The 18,436-nt window shown below is 36.3% G+C and overlaps 1 protein-coding gene across 3 annotated transcripts in view; it reads right to left on the minus strand.

The window, feature by feature from the left end:
• Positions 1 to 18,436, minus strand: part of LOC135223494 (regulator of G-protein signaling 20-like) — a 320,193-nt gene that overhangs the window by 159,703 nt on the left and 142,054 nt on the right. For all 3 annotated transcript variants that reach the window (XM_064261972.1, XM_064262148.1, XM_064262062.1), the window contains one exon: positions 11,391 to 11,836. In XM_064261972.1, coding sequence (XP_064118042.1) covers positions 11,391 to 11,836 — 446 coding nt within the window. The remainder of the gene's footprint in view (positions 1 to 11,390; positions 11,837 to 18,436) is intronic.

The following is an 18,436-nucleotide window of genomic DNA, read 5'->3' on the forward strand; positions in this document are numbered from 1 at the left end:
TACAGATGTCAATGGGATAAGTCAAGAAAGTGTCACTGTTTACTTCAAATTTGAAAAAACGCTAAAGAATCAGTACGAACTAACACATGAAGCCGAGAAATGACGAAATGACATTAATGGAAGGGTAAGAGGAAGAAATGTAAGAAAGTCAGATCATGAAAATAAACGCAAAATAAATCAATAAAAATATAGCGATGGAAGTAAGAGATGAGTTAGGAAAAGCAGATGGCGAGAAAAGGGACGCAAAAATGAGTATTTTGAGGGAAAATACCGAGAAAACATCGATACATAATCCGAAAAGCAATGGATGAAACTCTACAAAAAATAATCTTCCATGAATGACTAATACTAATTACCTACTAATTTAAAGACATTACATTTTTAACGGAGGCAATGTCTCTCTCTCTCTCTCTCTCTCTCTCTCTCTCTCTCTCTCTCTCTCTCTCTCTCTCTCCATTGCATTTGACTTCATCAGTGTGTTAACAGCACTCTGAAAGTGACGCATTCTGAAGATGTGAGGGAGAGGGAGGAAGGTGTGGGAAGGGGAAAAGGGAGGAAGGAGATGGAGAGAGGGATGGGTGAGACGGTGAAGGGATGGGCAGGGGGGGAAGAGGGGAAGGTGGGGGAAGGGGGGAACAGGGGGGGGGGGCTTTTGGAAAGCTCTTCAGAGTTCCACCCTTCACCCGTTACTTGACGAAAAACCCCATCCCGTCCCTGTTTAGCTGTTATCCCACTCCATCGTCCCCTCCCAATCTCCTCAACCACCCGCCCCCAACCCACTCTCTTATCCTCCCCCTGAACAGACCCATACGTTCCCCTAGAGAGGATGGAGGGCAACGTGCTCTGCGAGGATCCTATCCTCGCCTCCTCCTCCTCCTCCGACGGAAGAACTGCAGCGGTATAGGTAGCGACGGCCGCCCCCGAGGAGAGAGAGAGAGAGAGAGAGAGAGAGAGCGCTCGCGTGGATCGGGAACATTAAGTATGCGAATTGTGTGCCGGCGCTTTCTTTTGTGATCGCCCTGAAAGCGTCACTTGTCCGAAGGAGGTTTCCAGTAATGGACTGGGTCGCCTTCCGCATTAGCAAATCATCGCGGGTCAGGTCCAACACAACCCCCCCTAACAACCCCCACCACCATCCCCATCCCCGTTCCCCCGGCGTAGGCTTATTTTATGACGGGCTATCATTAGGTCGCAAAAAATAGTCGCTTCGTGTGTATACATTGTTCGTACGTGCACGTCAGCACGCGTGCAAAAGTTCCAGCTCTCTCTCTCTCTCTCTCTCTCTCTCTCTCTCTCTCTGTATTGTATATATATATATATATATATATATATATATATATATATATATACACGGACACGCACACACACACATACACAAACGTACAATTTAGGTATGATCAGATAAATCCCACCGTTTTTTCTCTTGCCCTCTGCAGTTTACAATGTACCTGGTAGCTAGTAAAAAAAAATAATTTGCGAGTCGAAACCACTGTAGATACGAGATTAGGCCTACAGCATCCTGAACCCATACACTTGCCTGGAACCGGAAATTGAACAGTCTCTAAAGAGAAAATAAATGTCATATTGCATATATATATATATATATATATATATATATATATATATATACATATACATATATTATACATATATATATACATATATATATATATAGTATATATATATATTATATATATATAAATAAGTAGATAATGAATAGGAACTAGCCAGCATAAAATGACAAAAACGAAAAACTTTGGCACTTGCCGAAACTTACGAGCTATTAATTCACGTGACTTGGGGCGAAACCTCTGTTGTTTGTCAACATAAAGAATTATTCAATAATCTACGGCGTTCTTCATAAACAAAGTCTACTGGGTGGGTAAACAAAACAGATTAAAAAATGGACTGCCTTGTACAAAGAAATATATATATATATATATAGATAGATATATATATATATATATATATATATATTTTTTATAATATCTATATATCTGCTGAAAAGAGACCTCATCCTGTAATAAATCCACACTTAAGATTACACTTAACAGAACTATTGTAGATCATTTTTTTTAAAGTTTGTTTATCAGATTAAGCGAAAATGTTTTAATACGACAATCTCTTAAACATCGTTTCTATCAAAATGTAATTGGCATCAAATACTGCGTATAGTTAAGCCACGTTTATCTAAACATATATATTGCATGGAATATGATTTTTTTTTACATAAATATATGCATGGAATTACATGCACTGACCTAACATTTCCCCGAAATAGAATATGAATTATTACACATAGTAAATGAAAGGCACCATCACTTGTAGGTGTAACTGTTCAATAACTATTATATTGACTTACGTACATACGTACGCACATATACATACATACATATATATATATATATATATATATAGATCTATATATATATATATATATATATATTATATATATATAATGGTATGTCGCCAACGAAAACCTTCATGAGTTACGACCATTTTGTCGCGAAGATGTCTACTGGTTCAGATGACATCCGTAATTCCGCGCTGATAAAGGTTCCTCTGACGAAAACCCTCAGCAGGATAATTTCAGATTTGTTATGGTAAATCCCATTTCTGAGGTATCACCCGTAAGAGAAACTCCGGCGATAAAATCCCGCCGTGCGCAAGCGCGAGTGATTCTTGTCGACTCTCATGTGACCTACATTCATAATAATATGTTTATTTGTCCCTTCGCCGTTCTCTAATTTCGGTCAGTGGTGAAATATTCGTTCGCTTCATTTGCAACTCACGCTGTCGACACGAGCCTAAACGCCCAACATAATTGATAAGGAGGAAGAGCGTGAAATTGTATGTGCGATGGCCTTAGACTTTAAGGTTATGGCAGTACAAACGGGGCTCGCGAGCCCGACTGGGACCCACGCCGCCGACCCCCAACTACAATATTGACTAAACAATCTCGGGGAAGCCGTGTGTGTGCGGGGAATCAACTGGTAGGCGAAGATGTTGTCTACAGAGGAGGAGGCCTCTCAGTGAGGGGAAGCTTCCTCGTTCCTGAAGGATGATGATGCCCTTTGCGACGCTCGTACAAGTTCTACCGGATGAGGAAACGACGTCAACGAGACGGCTCGCTCGTCAGGGCTCCCGGGGATGAAGAATAATTCGGCGATGAAGGGGCGAGATTGCTGGGAGAAATGTCTATTTGGCAGAGGGCGAGCGAAATAGATATATATGCCACCGACAGGATGTCTATCAGTTAACGTATCAGTTCTCGAACGGCAAAGTCTCTCGCCATGCCACGTAATCATGAAAATTGTCACGGACGAACATACTTCGTGTTGAATGCATGTACATACACTTTCACGCAGACATAATTAATTCACTTGTAAAAGTATTAAAAAACTAGTAACTAAAATGTTTAATTCAATAACTACTATTAGCAGTACTGCTACTTCCAATTTATATTATCATTATGAAATAATAACATTTTATGTGATGCATCATACATAATTCACCGGAAATCATATTGAAGGATTATCATGTTACATATTTTATATATATATATATATATATATATATATATGTTATATATATATATGTATATATATATATATATATATATATAATTCTAGCTAACACATAGATGCGCGCATTCACACACACATACATATATATATATATATATATATATATATATATATATATATATAATAGATATATATATATATATATATATATATCATATATATATATATATATATATATATATATATGATATATGTGTATGTGTTTCGTGTGTGTGAATGCGCGCATCTATCTGTTCGCTAGAATATATATATATATATAACCTAATAATCATCAAACAAATATGATTTCCGGTGAATTATTATGTAAAATACATCACAAGGGAACAAAGTTCCATCCATTACTCCATTGATCTCGCAACTTACCGTAGATCATTTCTTCCTAAGCCTAATGGGAAGTGAGCCGTTTGAATTTATTTAAACAGACTACTATCTATAGTAAAAAAATATGTCTCTGATATGTACTTTCATTTAAGGCAGCAATTTCGGGTACTTACACACACACACACACCCACACACAAATATATATATATATATATATATATATATATATATATATATGTATGTATGTATATAGTATGTATGTATGTATGTATGAAACATGCCATGCATACATTTGTTTACATAAAAATCAATACAAGCACAAAAACAAACATCCTCCTCCTTCAACATGCAACCACAAATGATACACAAATAGCCATTTTGGATCCGACGCCTTCCACCCGTACCCCCCCCCCCCCACCCCCCCCCCCCCCCCCACGCCCAAACCTTCCCCCCTAAAGTTAACACACTTCCGAGCTACTCAGCCCTGAACAATGGCACAAGTGCACAAACACATGCAAGAAGCGATGAATGACCCGGCAGCGGTGTTTGCCTTAGCAAACGAACTTCAGGTCGGTAGGACCGCGATTGAAAAGAGAATGATTTCTCTTCAGAAGGCTCTTCCTACGCAACGTGACTGCAGCAGCAGCGCTTAAAAAAAAGAATGAACGCCGGCTGCAATTCCACGCTTGTTTGCTTAAAAACGCGCGCTTGTTTTTCAATAGCCGACTAATACTGGCGCGGAGATATATAGGCCCACAAACACCTGACTGCGCGTGCAAACAGACCGGAGACATTTTAATGTGCACGCTTATACATACTTTAGGAAAATTGAAAATACCACGAAAATTAGCCTTTCTGATTCCAAAAACGTCCTCATCGCCGTCACTTTCCCCAAAAACAGATTTCTTTGGTGAAAGTTCTCGACAATGATCACAGTTATCGAAAGAAGCAAAGACGACACAGGTTCTGGTAACTATTCAAATGTCTGAATCAAAAGCATAAGTTTTGCTTTGAAGTTATCATTCCAATTCTAAATACTGATCGAACGGCGAAGAATATAGTGAACACATTAATACAAACACGAATATACAGTAGATATATATAATATATACCATATATATATATAGTATATAGATATACTATATATATTTATATATATATGTATGTATGTATGTATATACTTATATATTATATGTCCTAGTTTTCACTCGCATTCTTACGTGGATTTTATGGTACGTATGTGCATATATATAATATACCGTTTTCCTCTAAACCACGAAGATAAACTATGCTGAGGTACTCTAGTGTGGGGCTCATTTTCTCCGAATATTTTTCACCCCTCTAACAGGCCTCCTCAGAAACAGCCTGTTGAAGCTGAAACTATGACCTGATAATTAATTTTTTTTCCTCTAATTTTCTCATCGTTTTCACAGTGAAGTACATCATTTTATATATATATATATATATATATATATATATATATATATATATATCTATATATATATATATAATACATAAACATAAACAATATATACATATATTATGAAATATTAAATATTAATGTTTACTTAAAATGTAGTATAAACAAATTACAAATATTCATTTTAAATGTGACCACTTCAATCCCCACAAAAAAATATTCGTTTTACAGCCATACAAACAAAGGTCAACTATAATGTCTTGCTTGTATAAAAAAAATCATAATACACAATTAATGAACATGTACATAACAATATTTTCTATTATTATAAAATACAAAAAATAAGAGAAAATTCTTTTTAATAAAGAAAACCGAGAAAAACTCGATCAACATACGTAACCAAACTATAAAATCCCATCATAAAGCTAGCCAAAGAATTACATGAGCATTTTCATCAAAAAGAACATAAAATATCTTAAAAGAGAAGTTAATTCATCCCTCTTCATTAAGGATTTCTTATCAACTTTTCTCAATGAAGCTTTTTTTACCTAATGGCGAATTTATAATTAATTACTTCACGTTGACTAAGCGGCACGACAGAAAAAAAATCACAGGTGTGGAGTGACCAGTCTTTATAAAGCAATTCCGAGAATACTTCAAGGGGGCTTTTAGGAGAACAGGTGTGCCATATTTCCACATCTGTATAGACCAGCAGTAATACTTTAAGTAAAGTTGTTGTTAACTGGCTGTGCACTTCGAATATAGTCATTTTAATACTTCTACATTAGACACAGACACAGAGTATATATATATTATATATATATATATATATATATATATATATATACTACAGTAGATTCACATCAACCGTGCATTTGACGTCTAAGCCAGTCCCTTACGACGCTCCTGACTGGCTGTTGATAAGCCAATCACAGGGTTGGAAACTCTTAGTCTCTCGAGAGAGTTTACATAAGCAGGATGTACGTTCCAAGTCTCTTGAGGGATACGTCTTTCAGGAGAGGTGGCACATGCATCCTGCCTATGTGAACTCTCGAGAGAGAGTGAGAGTTTCCAGCCGTGTGATTGGCTTATCAACAACCAATCAGGAGCGTCGTCAGGGACTGGGCTAGACGTCAAATGCCTAGTTGATGTGAATCTACTATAGTATATATGACTTTCAAAACACTGGCCATCGGTAGAATAAGCAGTAAAGGGCATCAGAAGGAGACGTCTTACAGCATTCCATCTATTTATTTCGGCATGATGAAGGCAGAACGTCTCTTTCTTGGAAATCATGGAATGCCTACTGATAAATTCTCTCTCTCTCTCTCTCTCTCTCTCTCTCTCTCTCTCTCTCTCTCTCTTATTCCTGTTAAGATAGTTGCTTCAGTAACATTGCCCAGCAATTTTGACATTTTATATTTCACCACTTCTCACCCCCATTCCTTGGATCTTGGACTTGAAGGGCATCGGGAGTGTCTCTATTCCTCCCAGTAACCTCGAATATCTCAAATTTTTGTAATTTAATTTTTCACCCCTTCTCAATACATCCCCCCATTTCCTATGGGGCTGAACTTGGATTAAAAGGGCATCAGGAGTATCATCATTCGTCTCAGCAAACTCAGACACTATGAATCAGATGCTAATATCTGTCGTTTTCGATTATTTTTACGTCAGCCCCTTCCCACCCCTTTTTCTCACCGCACCTCCTATTGGAGTTTAATTTGGATTTGAAGGACATCAGGTATGACACTATAAATCTCAGCGGCCTCTAAAACTATAGATTGGACACAGACATCTGTCGTTTTTGGTTATCTATACATGTCACCCCTTTCCCACAGCTTCCTATCGGGCCTGCACTTAGACTTGATAGGCATCAGGAGTGTCAATATTTATCTCCCTTCCCATCCCCCTCCCTATTGGGGCTGAACTTGGACTTAAAGGGATTAAGAGTGTCACGATTCTTCTCAGCATCCTCGAAAAACTACGAATTAGACACTAATCTCTGTTGTTTTGGCTATTTTTACATGCCACCTCTTCTCACCCTACCCCCTTAAAATCAGGACTGAAGTTCAACTTGAGCGGCATCGAGTGTGTTACTACTCATCACAGCAACCTTGAAAACTAAGGATTAGACACTAATATCGTTGTTTTCGATTATTTTTACTTGTCACCCCTTCCCACCCCTTTATCACCCACCTCCCTACTGGGGCTGAACTTGGACTTAAAAGACATTGCGAGTGTCACTATTCATGTAAGCAACCTTGAAAACTATGGATTAACATAATATCCATAACATTTTCGGAGTAATGAATGTCAGTGAGAGAAATTTCATTTAACTCAATTGTTTTCACTGAGGAAACTCTTTCCATTTTCTGTTCAAAAGTCTGTATGCACACTATTCAACTATTCAGAATAGCGTGAATATAATATTATTTATATATATATATAATTAATATATATATATATATATATATAGATATATATAAGATATTTATATATATATATATATATATATAGATATATAGATAATATAGATATATTATAAGATATATATATATATATATATATATTATTTACATATATAATATATATATACTATATATATATATATATATATATATATATATATATATATATATATATATATATATATTACTCGGTTACATATGTCTAACGACCTAATATATTTAACGTTTCACTCACCCCACACTCACGCACACACAACGTGTGTGTAAGTCTGGGAGTGAATGCTATGTAAAATCTACACATAGCTACTCATAAGTAACATAATAATACATAGTGCGTTAAATGTGTATACACCTTACAAGCAAAAACATCACGCAAAGAAAACGGAAGCCATCAGTGCCGGATAAAGATTACCCAGGGCAGAAAGATGGTTATGAGATGCATCCTAAATATGAAAATTCTCATGCTGATATTCATTACGCGCAGCACATTATGAAACGCCGCTGCTTAATTAGCAATAAACATGCACTTGCACATATTTATAAATAAACGTCCAACTTATTGAAAAGAAGGGCGGGGAGACATGACGAAATACAGGAATCCGACGATTACGTGATTACAGGTACCAAAGAAATTAATAGTGTTTATAAACAAAACTTTATTGCACCATGAAAGAGCTGTAGAATACATACTGAGAAGGAAGGGGGAGGGTCTACGAACGACCACGCACAAATATTTCCGAACAGCATCGGTTCTAAATAACAAATAAATGTTAAACGATAACAATATAACAAATATATGAAGGCAATTGGACAGAGAAAAATTTAATGTGGGATGAGATACAATTAGCGGTACCACTGGCATAATAAAGAATGCAATTTACAACCTTGAAATATCTTAAATGCTAGTAGCTGGTGACGGAAGAAACAAGCAACAGCGTCAAAAAAATAAACAGAAAATCTATTAAATTACGAAATCCATTTATAAACAAATTCGATGCAAAACATTCAGTTCTTAAACGGCATAAAGTTAAAAAAAAATCGGAAAAGAATTAGGGGGAAAATAACAATATACATATTCACCCATAGTAAAGATGAAAAAAATATTATATATGGGATAAAACACGATGTTAATATGGTATTAGCATCATAAATCAATGACATTAAAATAAACGCCAATTTCGATGAAAAATAACAATATCAATTTTTAATTAAAAAAAAATATGAATTACATTCTGGAAATAAACTCGTACTCGTATAACAGAAAGCCTTAACGAGACTTGAAAAGTCGATGTTTATAGGGTAATCTGGGGAATGACAGAAAATCGGTATAATATATATATATATATATATATATATATATATATATATATAACAAATTTCATTAAGTTCATGGTCTCCTAAATGTATTATCATAAAACAAAATATATATATATATAATATATATATATATATATATATATATATATACATGTATTTACGATTTCATTGAAGTTCATGGTCTCCTAATGTAAATTAATCATAGAACGCAAAATAATAAAGGATACATTCAATCATTCCTAACATGACTGCAAGTTTGTTTCAAATCTATCAAACTGGAAAGACAATATTTTTAAATGCATATAACTTAAGACTTATACCGCGCCCCCCCCCCCCCCCCCCACACACACCCACCAAAAAAAATACTTTAGGAAATATAATTATATAAAATTAGACGACAGATAAGAGGGAAAACGTAATAATGGAAGAAAGGCATGATACATTAAAGTAATTATGAATAATACATTAAAAACATAGATATTTAGCATAATATCTCAAGGATACAGATGTGAGACATAAAGAGGAAAGTATGAAACTTTTGACACGATATGTAACGGAAATATCTCCCAAACCATCGAATCCGAACTTATTAAAGGCCAAAATGTAAGAACCCCACATACCAATCTTTCTCACGCCGAACCGAATCTAAATATGAATAAATATTCAAAAAAAAATTATGGAAAAAATACAGAAGAAATTACACAAAAAGAAAAGCTCGTCCCAAAAAAGATGTTCAATCAGCTACAACACAATAGCGAAAATAACACATAAACTCAAAATGCGAATCTGATATAATACATGCCACCAACACAAAAGAGAAAACTAAGAAATAACATAAAAAGAACAATCAGCGTTAAATAAGGAGAGGAAATTAACGAGGAAATTAAAAGCGAAAGGTACTTTGGCAGTTATGGGTCACGTAATGACACTGCGGTTATCCTGTTATTCAAATGGCAAATGAAGCCAGGGAAGACTAGACGGAGATGACAATGGTATTCCCGAAGTTTTGGAAAGAGAGACTTTGAAAGAAGCACTGACATTCTGAACTGCATGAACCAGAAAAGAAATACAAATATTCGTAGATTTGAAGAGCATCAATAGCACTGAGGAAGACTTTTTTTTTTTTTTTAGAAACTATCTCTGACAATCATTTTTTAATAACTATACAGAAATTACAATAATATGTGAATCACAATAAATCTAGTTATGCCTCGTATAGTGCACTAGTAGTATGTTTATCCATGAGAACACCCGAACACTTAATCATAATCAAATGTGAACGTATATGCATGAGAATATCACGAGGGAAAGATTTCTTAATCTCGCCGACTTACACAAACACACTCATCAAGTGTAGAGAGAGAGAGAGAGAGAGAGAGAGAGAGAGAGAGAGAGAGAGAGAGAGAGAGAGAGAGAGACTTGTTACCGCACGATTCATTCAATCTCTTAATCATAAGATATTAAAATGTTACATTTTACTGTCCAGGAAAATAAGTCAGGATTCTCAGAAAACACCCAGAATGAGCATAAGACATCCCTCTCTCAGCATCCTATGCAGAAACCAAAGTAAATATCATACATATTATCTGAATACATTATTCATTTAAGACATCAAATCCGACATATCTCCAGGCTTCCTGCTTTAATTTATGGTTTATTAGATAATTCGCAGTATTATTTGCCAAGTTTATTTTTCGCTTGGTGTATAAAGCGTCTTGAGGAGGTAGGAGGGATACTGCTTATATGATGTCTGGCAATAAAGATTCACGTATCACTCACTGTTACCTTTCCCTTGGAAGTACCCCAGTATTATGGAAAGATATTTAATGATGAAATGAAATTTATGTCCAAGTAACCATGAAGTCCGAGATAACGTCAATTATTGCCATATGACCTGAATCATATTGATTTCTAAGCTTTGATTTTTTTATTTTTTATTTTATTTCAGTGTTAGTCTAAACTCCTAGTAACGGTTTATATATAAAAAGAAATGTGGAACAAATTTGTCAAATGTATGTATTAATAAAAAATAGATATACACGGCATGTCAAATCTCTAATAAATTAAGTATAAAAAACTCCCCTTCCCTTCTTAACCGAGCACAACCCCCTACAACCTCCCCCCCCCCCCCCCTCCAACAAACCTTCCCGCCCATCCTCAAAGCGTCATACCAATTAAAGACAAAATTAAGTCATCTAAAATTTGGCGCTATAAACTTCTCAAAAAAAAGAAGCTTTCAGAGGGAAATTAAGAAGAAAGAGAGAGGGTACTTACCAGGAGCATCGACAACAACAGCACCAGAAAAAGCAACACCTTTTGGAGCGTTGCTGGTTGTTGGCTCGGGCGGTGGCACCGGCCGTGGCAGTGGAGGTCGCAGATGTGTGGGTGGCCGTCGTGTGGGTAGTGGTGTTGGTGGTGGGCGCGCTCATGACGGGGTCGCTGCCGCCCACCACGCCTCTCGACGAAGGCGTTAACGTTGCGGTGCCGCTGTCGCCGCCCCCACCGCCCGTGGTCATGGTGGTGGCGTCGGCTGCCGCCCCACCGCCGTTATTACTACTGTTTCTGACGCTGTTCTCGTTCTTATTACTACTTTTCTTAATGTCTTTGTCCTTGTCTTTCTTATTTTGGCTTTTGAGTCCCTCTTCGCAGCCTCCACCAGAACCCGGCGATCCTTGCGGCAACCTGGCCATATTCCCTTCGGTGGTCACCGAGGACATTGGCTGCACGGGAGAGAAGGAGGAAAGAGAACCAGCTTTAGTTATAGACTGCACAATACCTCTCAATAAATAAATATTAAATAATTGTCTACCTAGAGCGTCAGCATTTTTAATTATCTGTCTACTGTAACGACACGGCGGCTCAATACACATTCTGCCTTTTTACCTGTAACTAATTTATGGACAAAGAATTGATTCTATATACACATGAGTATGTATGCATATATATATATATATATATCTATATATATATAATATATATACACACATATATATAATATACACATAAAAACAGACATTTATATATATATATATATATATATATATATATATATATATATACATAAGAAATCGGAAGAACATGTATTATTTCGCGTATTACAAAAAATAAGTTACATAAAGAACAATGACACAACCGTAAGAAAACTGCAAAAGAAAGCTTCAATATAAATATTGAACCAATACGTCCTTTTTTTTAAAATAAAGACTATAACTATACATATCAATTTACATCTAAGGAGAAGCAATCAAAATAACAACCTGATTGTTAATTGGCAACAGATTTAACTAGACACCTTTAGACATCAGATCTGGCAGGTAAACATGGATTGGGAATCTCTCCTGAATTCCCATTCATATGGGGCTTGTTGTTCTAGATCATTTCAATGCTCACTGCTGTAGCGTAATGAACATCTCCCATTTCTCTTACTTTGAACGGAAGCCTTTATCAACAGTGGATCCATTTCGAAAAACCTTATTGGGGTATAAAGAGCTCCAAACTCCTTGGGGACAGAAGGAAGAGATTCCCAGTTCTGGTTATAGTTCCTCGTTCGTGTGTGTGTGTGTGTGTGCGTGTGTGTGTGTGTGTGTGTGTGTGTGTGTCATGGGAAAGGAAATGGAAGAGATTTCTTTCCAGAGCCGCACCTTATCCTCTGGAAGCGACTGCCCCTTTAAAAGTTTTTTTAAAAATCCAATAGACCCTTCCCCCGCCCCCCAAAACCCGCCTCCCCCCCTCCCACCTTTCCCGTTCTCTACCCGGCGCTGATTCCCTCAAAAATAAAAGAGTAAGTGTTTGTTTCCTTTGTTTATCCCTGTTTATTTCTATGCACCAGCAGATTTAAAGTCTACCGCCGAGTCCCGTTGCATCCGAAACTTCAACAACTTCCATTGCAGATATCTTTTCGCATCATTTCTCCAACAGATTTGTGGGATGATTTTCAGAAATTTCTTATGCAAGAGAATAAATAGATGGATGGACGGACGGATAAATGGATGGACAAATAGAAAGATAATTGGTATTTAGGTCAAACTTCAGAGGGATAGAAAATTCGAGCAGAATATTTCATTTTCAATAAAAAAAATTTTTAAATTTCTATACCAAACTGAGGATACAAATACACAAACACACACACACACACACACACACACACATATATATATGTATATATATATAGTATATATATATATATATATATATATATATATATATATATATATATATATATATACCATATACCTTTCCTCTTTTAGAAGAAGTGTGGGAAGGGCAAGAAGGATACAGACTTCTGGTTTCACAACAAGTCTTTATGGACAAAGCAGCTAGTCCCAAGCCATTTTCTTTACCAAGGAGACATTAGTACCAATTTACGTGCGGGCGACCTGGTGGTCCGTAGGCCAGGAGCTAACCACGGATCTAGTGGAAGTGGTCCAGGTGCACTGTAAACAATTACGAAGATCAGCGGACAACGTAATGGCCTGTTTTGCCGAAACCCAATAAAAATAAAAGAAAGTAGGAAGCAGAAAAGGTTGGGTTTAATCACAAAGAACCCCACAGGCATGACCCCGAAGAGAAGATTAGATATTTCCTATTGGTAGCTAGTAATTGAGAAAGACAAACATTTACTTTACAGTGTGAACAGAGGATAACTGATTTCATAAAAATCTGTAAAACGGTGGACTAACAGGTATTTCGTAGAGGCGGTTAGAACTTATGGTATATGTTTACAAAACAGTATACTTGGAAATTTACATTTGACCGGGGGCGACGGAGAGAGGGAGGGGTGTTGGCCAACCTGTAATTTAATGCAAGCTCCCCTGGCTTTAGCCAACCAAGCCCAAAAACGCATTAATGATCTTAATATGTCGACGAGTCCAACCTTGACGGAACAATGATCGATGTAGCACCTACAGCAAAGACAGCCGGAGGTGCAGAGAAGTAGGAGCTGTAACAAATGGAGTAAAGAAAATTACTGCCAAATGTAAACCTTATTCAAATTATTTTTATTTAGGAAATCTCCCCGAGACAAAGTGGAGGTAACCTGATCTTCCAAATTTGTTGATAGAAGTAAGAAGGAAAATTAAACTTTTATAAGATATAATGTATATATACATATATAAATACATATTACCTATACATTATTTCCCTCACAGAAGTGTGTGGAATTAAGCGTTCCTTTTTCGGTAATTATTTTGGAATCAGGCTTCTGGCCTCCCCTCCCAATACTTTTATACTTGCATTAACCCTGGCAGTGACACACACTAGTCGGTTAACAACCAGTTACATAATTACCTAGGCTTAGGTCAACAGAGGCCTAAGTCTTCCACCTCATCCAAGAATCGAACCAGGGCCCTCTCGCTGGTGAGGCAAGTATCAAGACTACAAAGACACGAGATGCATTTAATCTCGGGTTTTTTCAGAGACAGACCTGCGAAGCAGTGTTGGTACCGACAAAAGGAAAGCATCTTACCCACAAGGGAAATATAATTCCTCATAATTCCGTGTTATCCACATATAATTCCATGTTGTTATATGAATGAGAACCTCAATTTAGACTGCAGCGATACCTGCGCGCAATTTCTGTGAAAAAGCTCTTCAATGCGAAGATGGAGAGAGGAGAGTTTTCTTAATTCTAATTGGGATTTCCGCATCCACACATCTACCTCCCATTTTTCTTCACATCGTTATTCACGGAAAGTCACACAGTAATGTATTTTGCGATTAGTAAACATATGAACAACTACTACTTTGTAACAGCTTTATCAGTTTATGTAACAGGTTAAAATAACCTATTGTGACTCGATCTACTGCATCATCAAAATTAATTTAAACTGATTAGAACACTTTTCGGTAGGATTTACAAATAAGAATTGTGCGAAACATATACGAAAACAACAATACTTATTATTTAAACACAAAAAAGTTAAATAAGTAAATTAATTATTTCAGAAAAAGGCACCTGACCTATCTACTTTCAAGGACCGCCTCGTTAGAGGGCATGGTCAACTTCAAATCAGTTCTTACTGAAACAGATTTTAGGAACCTTACCGTCAATCTCGAGAAATTTAATCCATTTACATAACTAAGAAAACGTCCACTTCATCTTTAGGTTAAGTTTTCATACACGTCATTCTAGATTTTCCAAACACATTCCAAGGAAGATGCTGTGGAGATCGTCACAGGCATCTTCATCAGGGCACTACCACATTAATGTTCAGAGAGAGAGAGAGAGAGAGAGAGAGAGAGAGAGAGAGAGAGAGAGAGAGTAAGCATATAAAAAAAAAGGAAAATGACACAAAAGTTCGCCATGAAGGACCCACTTATCCTGATAAAAACTTTCTTACAATAAATCGAACCCTGCTAGGATCTCTTCTGGTCTCTCCCACACCCCTCCTCCCTCCTCCCCATCTTCCCCATCCCCGACCCTTGAAGCCTCTCCTCAATCTGCAATCATCATTATGGCATCTCACTTAAGATAACTATCCGTAACTCCAAAAGGGGCTTCATAAATAATAGATTCTCTTGGGGGAAACGCGCTAGTGTGTTTGTCTTTTGTTTCTTTGTTTACTGCGATGTGATCTTGTTTTTGTTGGGGATGAGTACCGTTGCGCAAGCCATGAAGAATGAATGGGATATGAGAGAGCTGAGGTGGGGGGATAGGGGGATAGGGGGCGGTGTCTTACCGTAGAGTGGCCAGGTTGGTGGGATAGAGGGGATAGTAGCAGTGGGAGACTGGGTCGAGTGAGCTTCAAGCCAAAACTGAGGTATAGCAGTTTTTATATGCCACTTAATGGCTCTCTCTCTCTCTCTCTCTCTCTCTCTCCTCTCTCTCTCTCTCTCTCTCTCTCTCCACTTATTGTAATCATTTCACTGCTTTTGTTTACTTCTATGAGTAAAATCGTCGAAACTCCAAATCTTCATATCAAGCTAACGGTTAAAATCAAGTGTAATAGAAATCATTATCTAATCTATTAAACTATACAGACACGTGTTAATATATATATGTGTGTGTGTGTGTGTGATATATATATATATATATATATATATATATATATATATATATATATATACATATACTGGCACCCGTCTACTTTTAAATGTCAAAATTTTAAGCGCATCAAAGTATTTATCTATACAGAGACAAAAGTGCTATTAAGAGCAGGAAGTGAATTATATTTTTCACATATTTTTACTGTCACCTCAATGTGTTCCTATGTCCGTAATCCTTCACTCGCAACAATAATTAAACAATGCATATTATTATTATTCATGTCATCAATTGCATCATAAATAGAGCTACTAAATAAAAAAAAAATCGTTATTCTACTGTGCGAAAAAGAAGTCTTCATGGTCTAGAAACAAAGTGATTTTGTTACGAGCAACGAACTGAACTACAGTTTTTTTTCCGAGTGTCAAAAATAAATAAAATATGAAAAATATGCCTAACAAGAAATGAGTATATCATACTAAAGAACAATTCAAATAAATTAAATATAACTAGTTAATGCAAACTGCATTGTATTCCTTGTAACGCACATTTCGTACGTATTCCAATTAATGTGAAGACACTGACAGCCTTAAAAAATCAATCAAAATTTTCAGAATTAAGCAAATCACCGCAAGGTTTACTGTACGTTGTATACTTTGCCCAAACATGCCAACATTATCACCCATTCTCTCCTTGCTTTTGTGTTATTCAAAATACATAAAAACAGTAAATATCGAATCACACGATATTCTGAATTATTTTAATTAAGTGGAATTTGTAATAGATATGTACGATTCGGTGACGATAATACTATCATGAATAATTCCGAAAGTGTGCATATAGAACAGCAAATACATGTAAATGTGTACTGTGTCACAGTTCGTACCATAATCAGCTGATGTAACAGTAAATTAAAAGTGGTGTGATATTACCGTAGAGTTTAACCCAAGTTTCCTTAATCAACCATCGCAGTATTTAACATAGTCTTTATGTGTAAATACAATGATGCATTTTCAAAGATATGCAAAGAATGAGACCATCGGCTACTCACGGAATTTTGGAAACAGAAGCAGAATGAGATATAATGGATACCTAACGAAATGATTTACACCATCCTCGATATTAGCCACAGGAAAAGGAGACACCGGCCAAGTATGAAATTCGATAAGAGCCATCTAATCCCTCCGAAATTAGATATAAGGCGACGAAAATACCAATTAACGAAGGTATAAACTGTAAAATTTAAAACTGAAAACTTGACATCGCTTAGATGTGGGGTGAAAAGTACCCAATGTAAAAGACTTATTCTGTGTTCAAAAATAATCTTGGAAAGTAAGTTGCGTAATTCAGAAGACTATCATTAATTAGAAAGAAATAATGGATAAATATGCTCTCACAGTTCATGTACATACTGACAAAAATTCTCTCTATATATATATATATATATATATATATTATATATATATATATATATATATATATATATATATATGTATATGTATGTATATATATGAGTGAGAGAGAGAGAGAGAAGAGAGAGAGAGAGAGAGAGAGAGAGAGAGAGAGAGAGAGAGAGAAGCGTGGTTCATAAGTAGAGTACATAGTTTGATAATGAAGTCAATAATGAAAATAAAGGTGAACGAAACGAACTATAATTATCCTTAAAGCAAAAGCAATTTCTGTGAATGTTTGAGCAGAAAGTTGAATGCATTTGGGAGAATAAAACAAAATATATACAGAAATTAAAAACGCATATTTATGAGAAACTCTGGCCATTAAACTTAACGGCCATGACCTTATGAAAGAGTTGGTGTAATTAAGTTAGAAACACTAGCACTGGGTACGAGAGTAGCGCTTTTGTTATAAAAAACATTAATAAATGATACACACACATACACATATATGTGTGTGTGTTTGTATATATGAAACCTGATTTATTACCTAATATCGAATTCGCTGAACCTTTGGGGAGCTCTGACAGATATGTTTCTGCTCTTTAAAAAAATGTTCCTTGCTATGCAAGGTTCCTGCAAATATTAAAAAGAGCCGAACTAAAGATCCCAAATTTCACAAACGACGGAGTTGGGCGTTTCCTATTTCAGGATGTTACATGTGTCCTATAAGTCACGGCGAATCAGGAAAAAATAATTTTCCCATTTCTTCCTCCTAATCATATTTGGGCGAAAGTCTAATTTCTCAACAGTAGAGAGAGAGAGAGAGAGAGAGGGAGAGAGAGGCCTATATATCTCCTGTGTTTGGGTGTTGCTTCCCATGAAAGAATCCCTTCAGTTCCTTCCCCCACATGGGGCATTGGGACCTCTCTCTCTCTCTCTCTCTC

This window comes from Macrobrachium nipponense, chromosome 11 (assembly GCF_015104395.2).
Source record: "Macrobrachium nipponense isolate FS-2020 chromosome 11, ASM1510439v2, whole genome shotgun sequence".
Classification (NCBI taxonomy): domain Eukaryota; kingdom Metazoa; phylum Arthropoda; class Malacostraca; order Decapoda; family Palaemonidae; genus Macrobrachium; species Macrobrachium nipponense.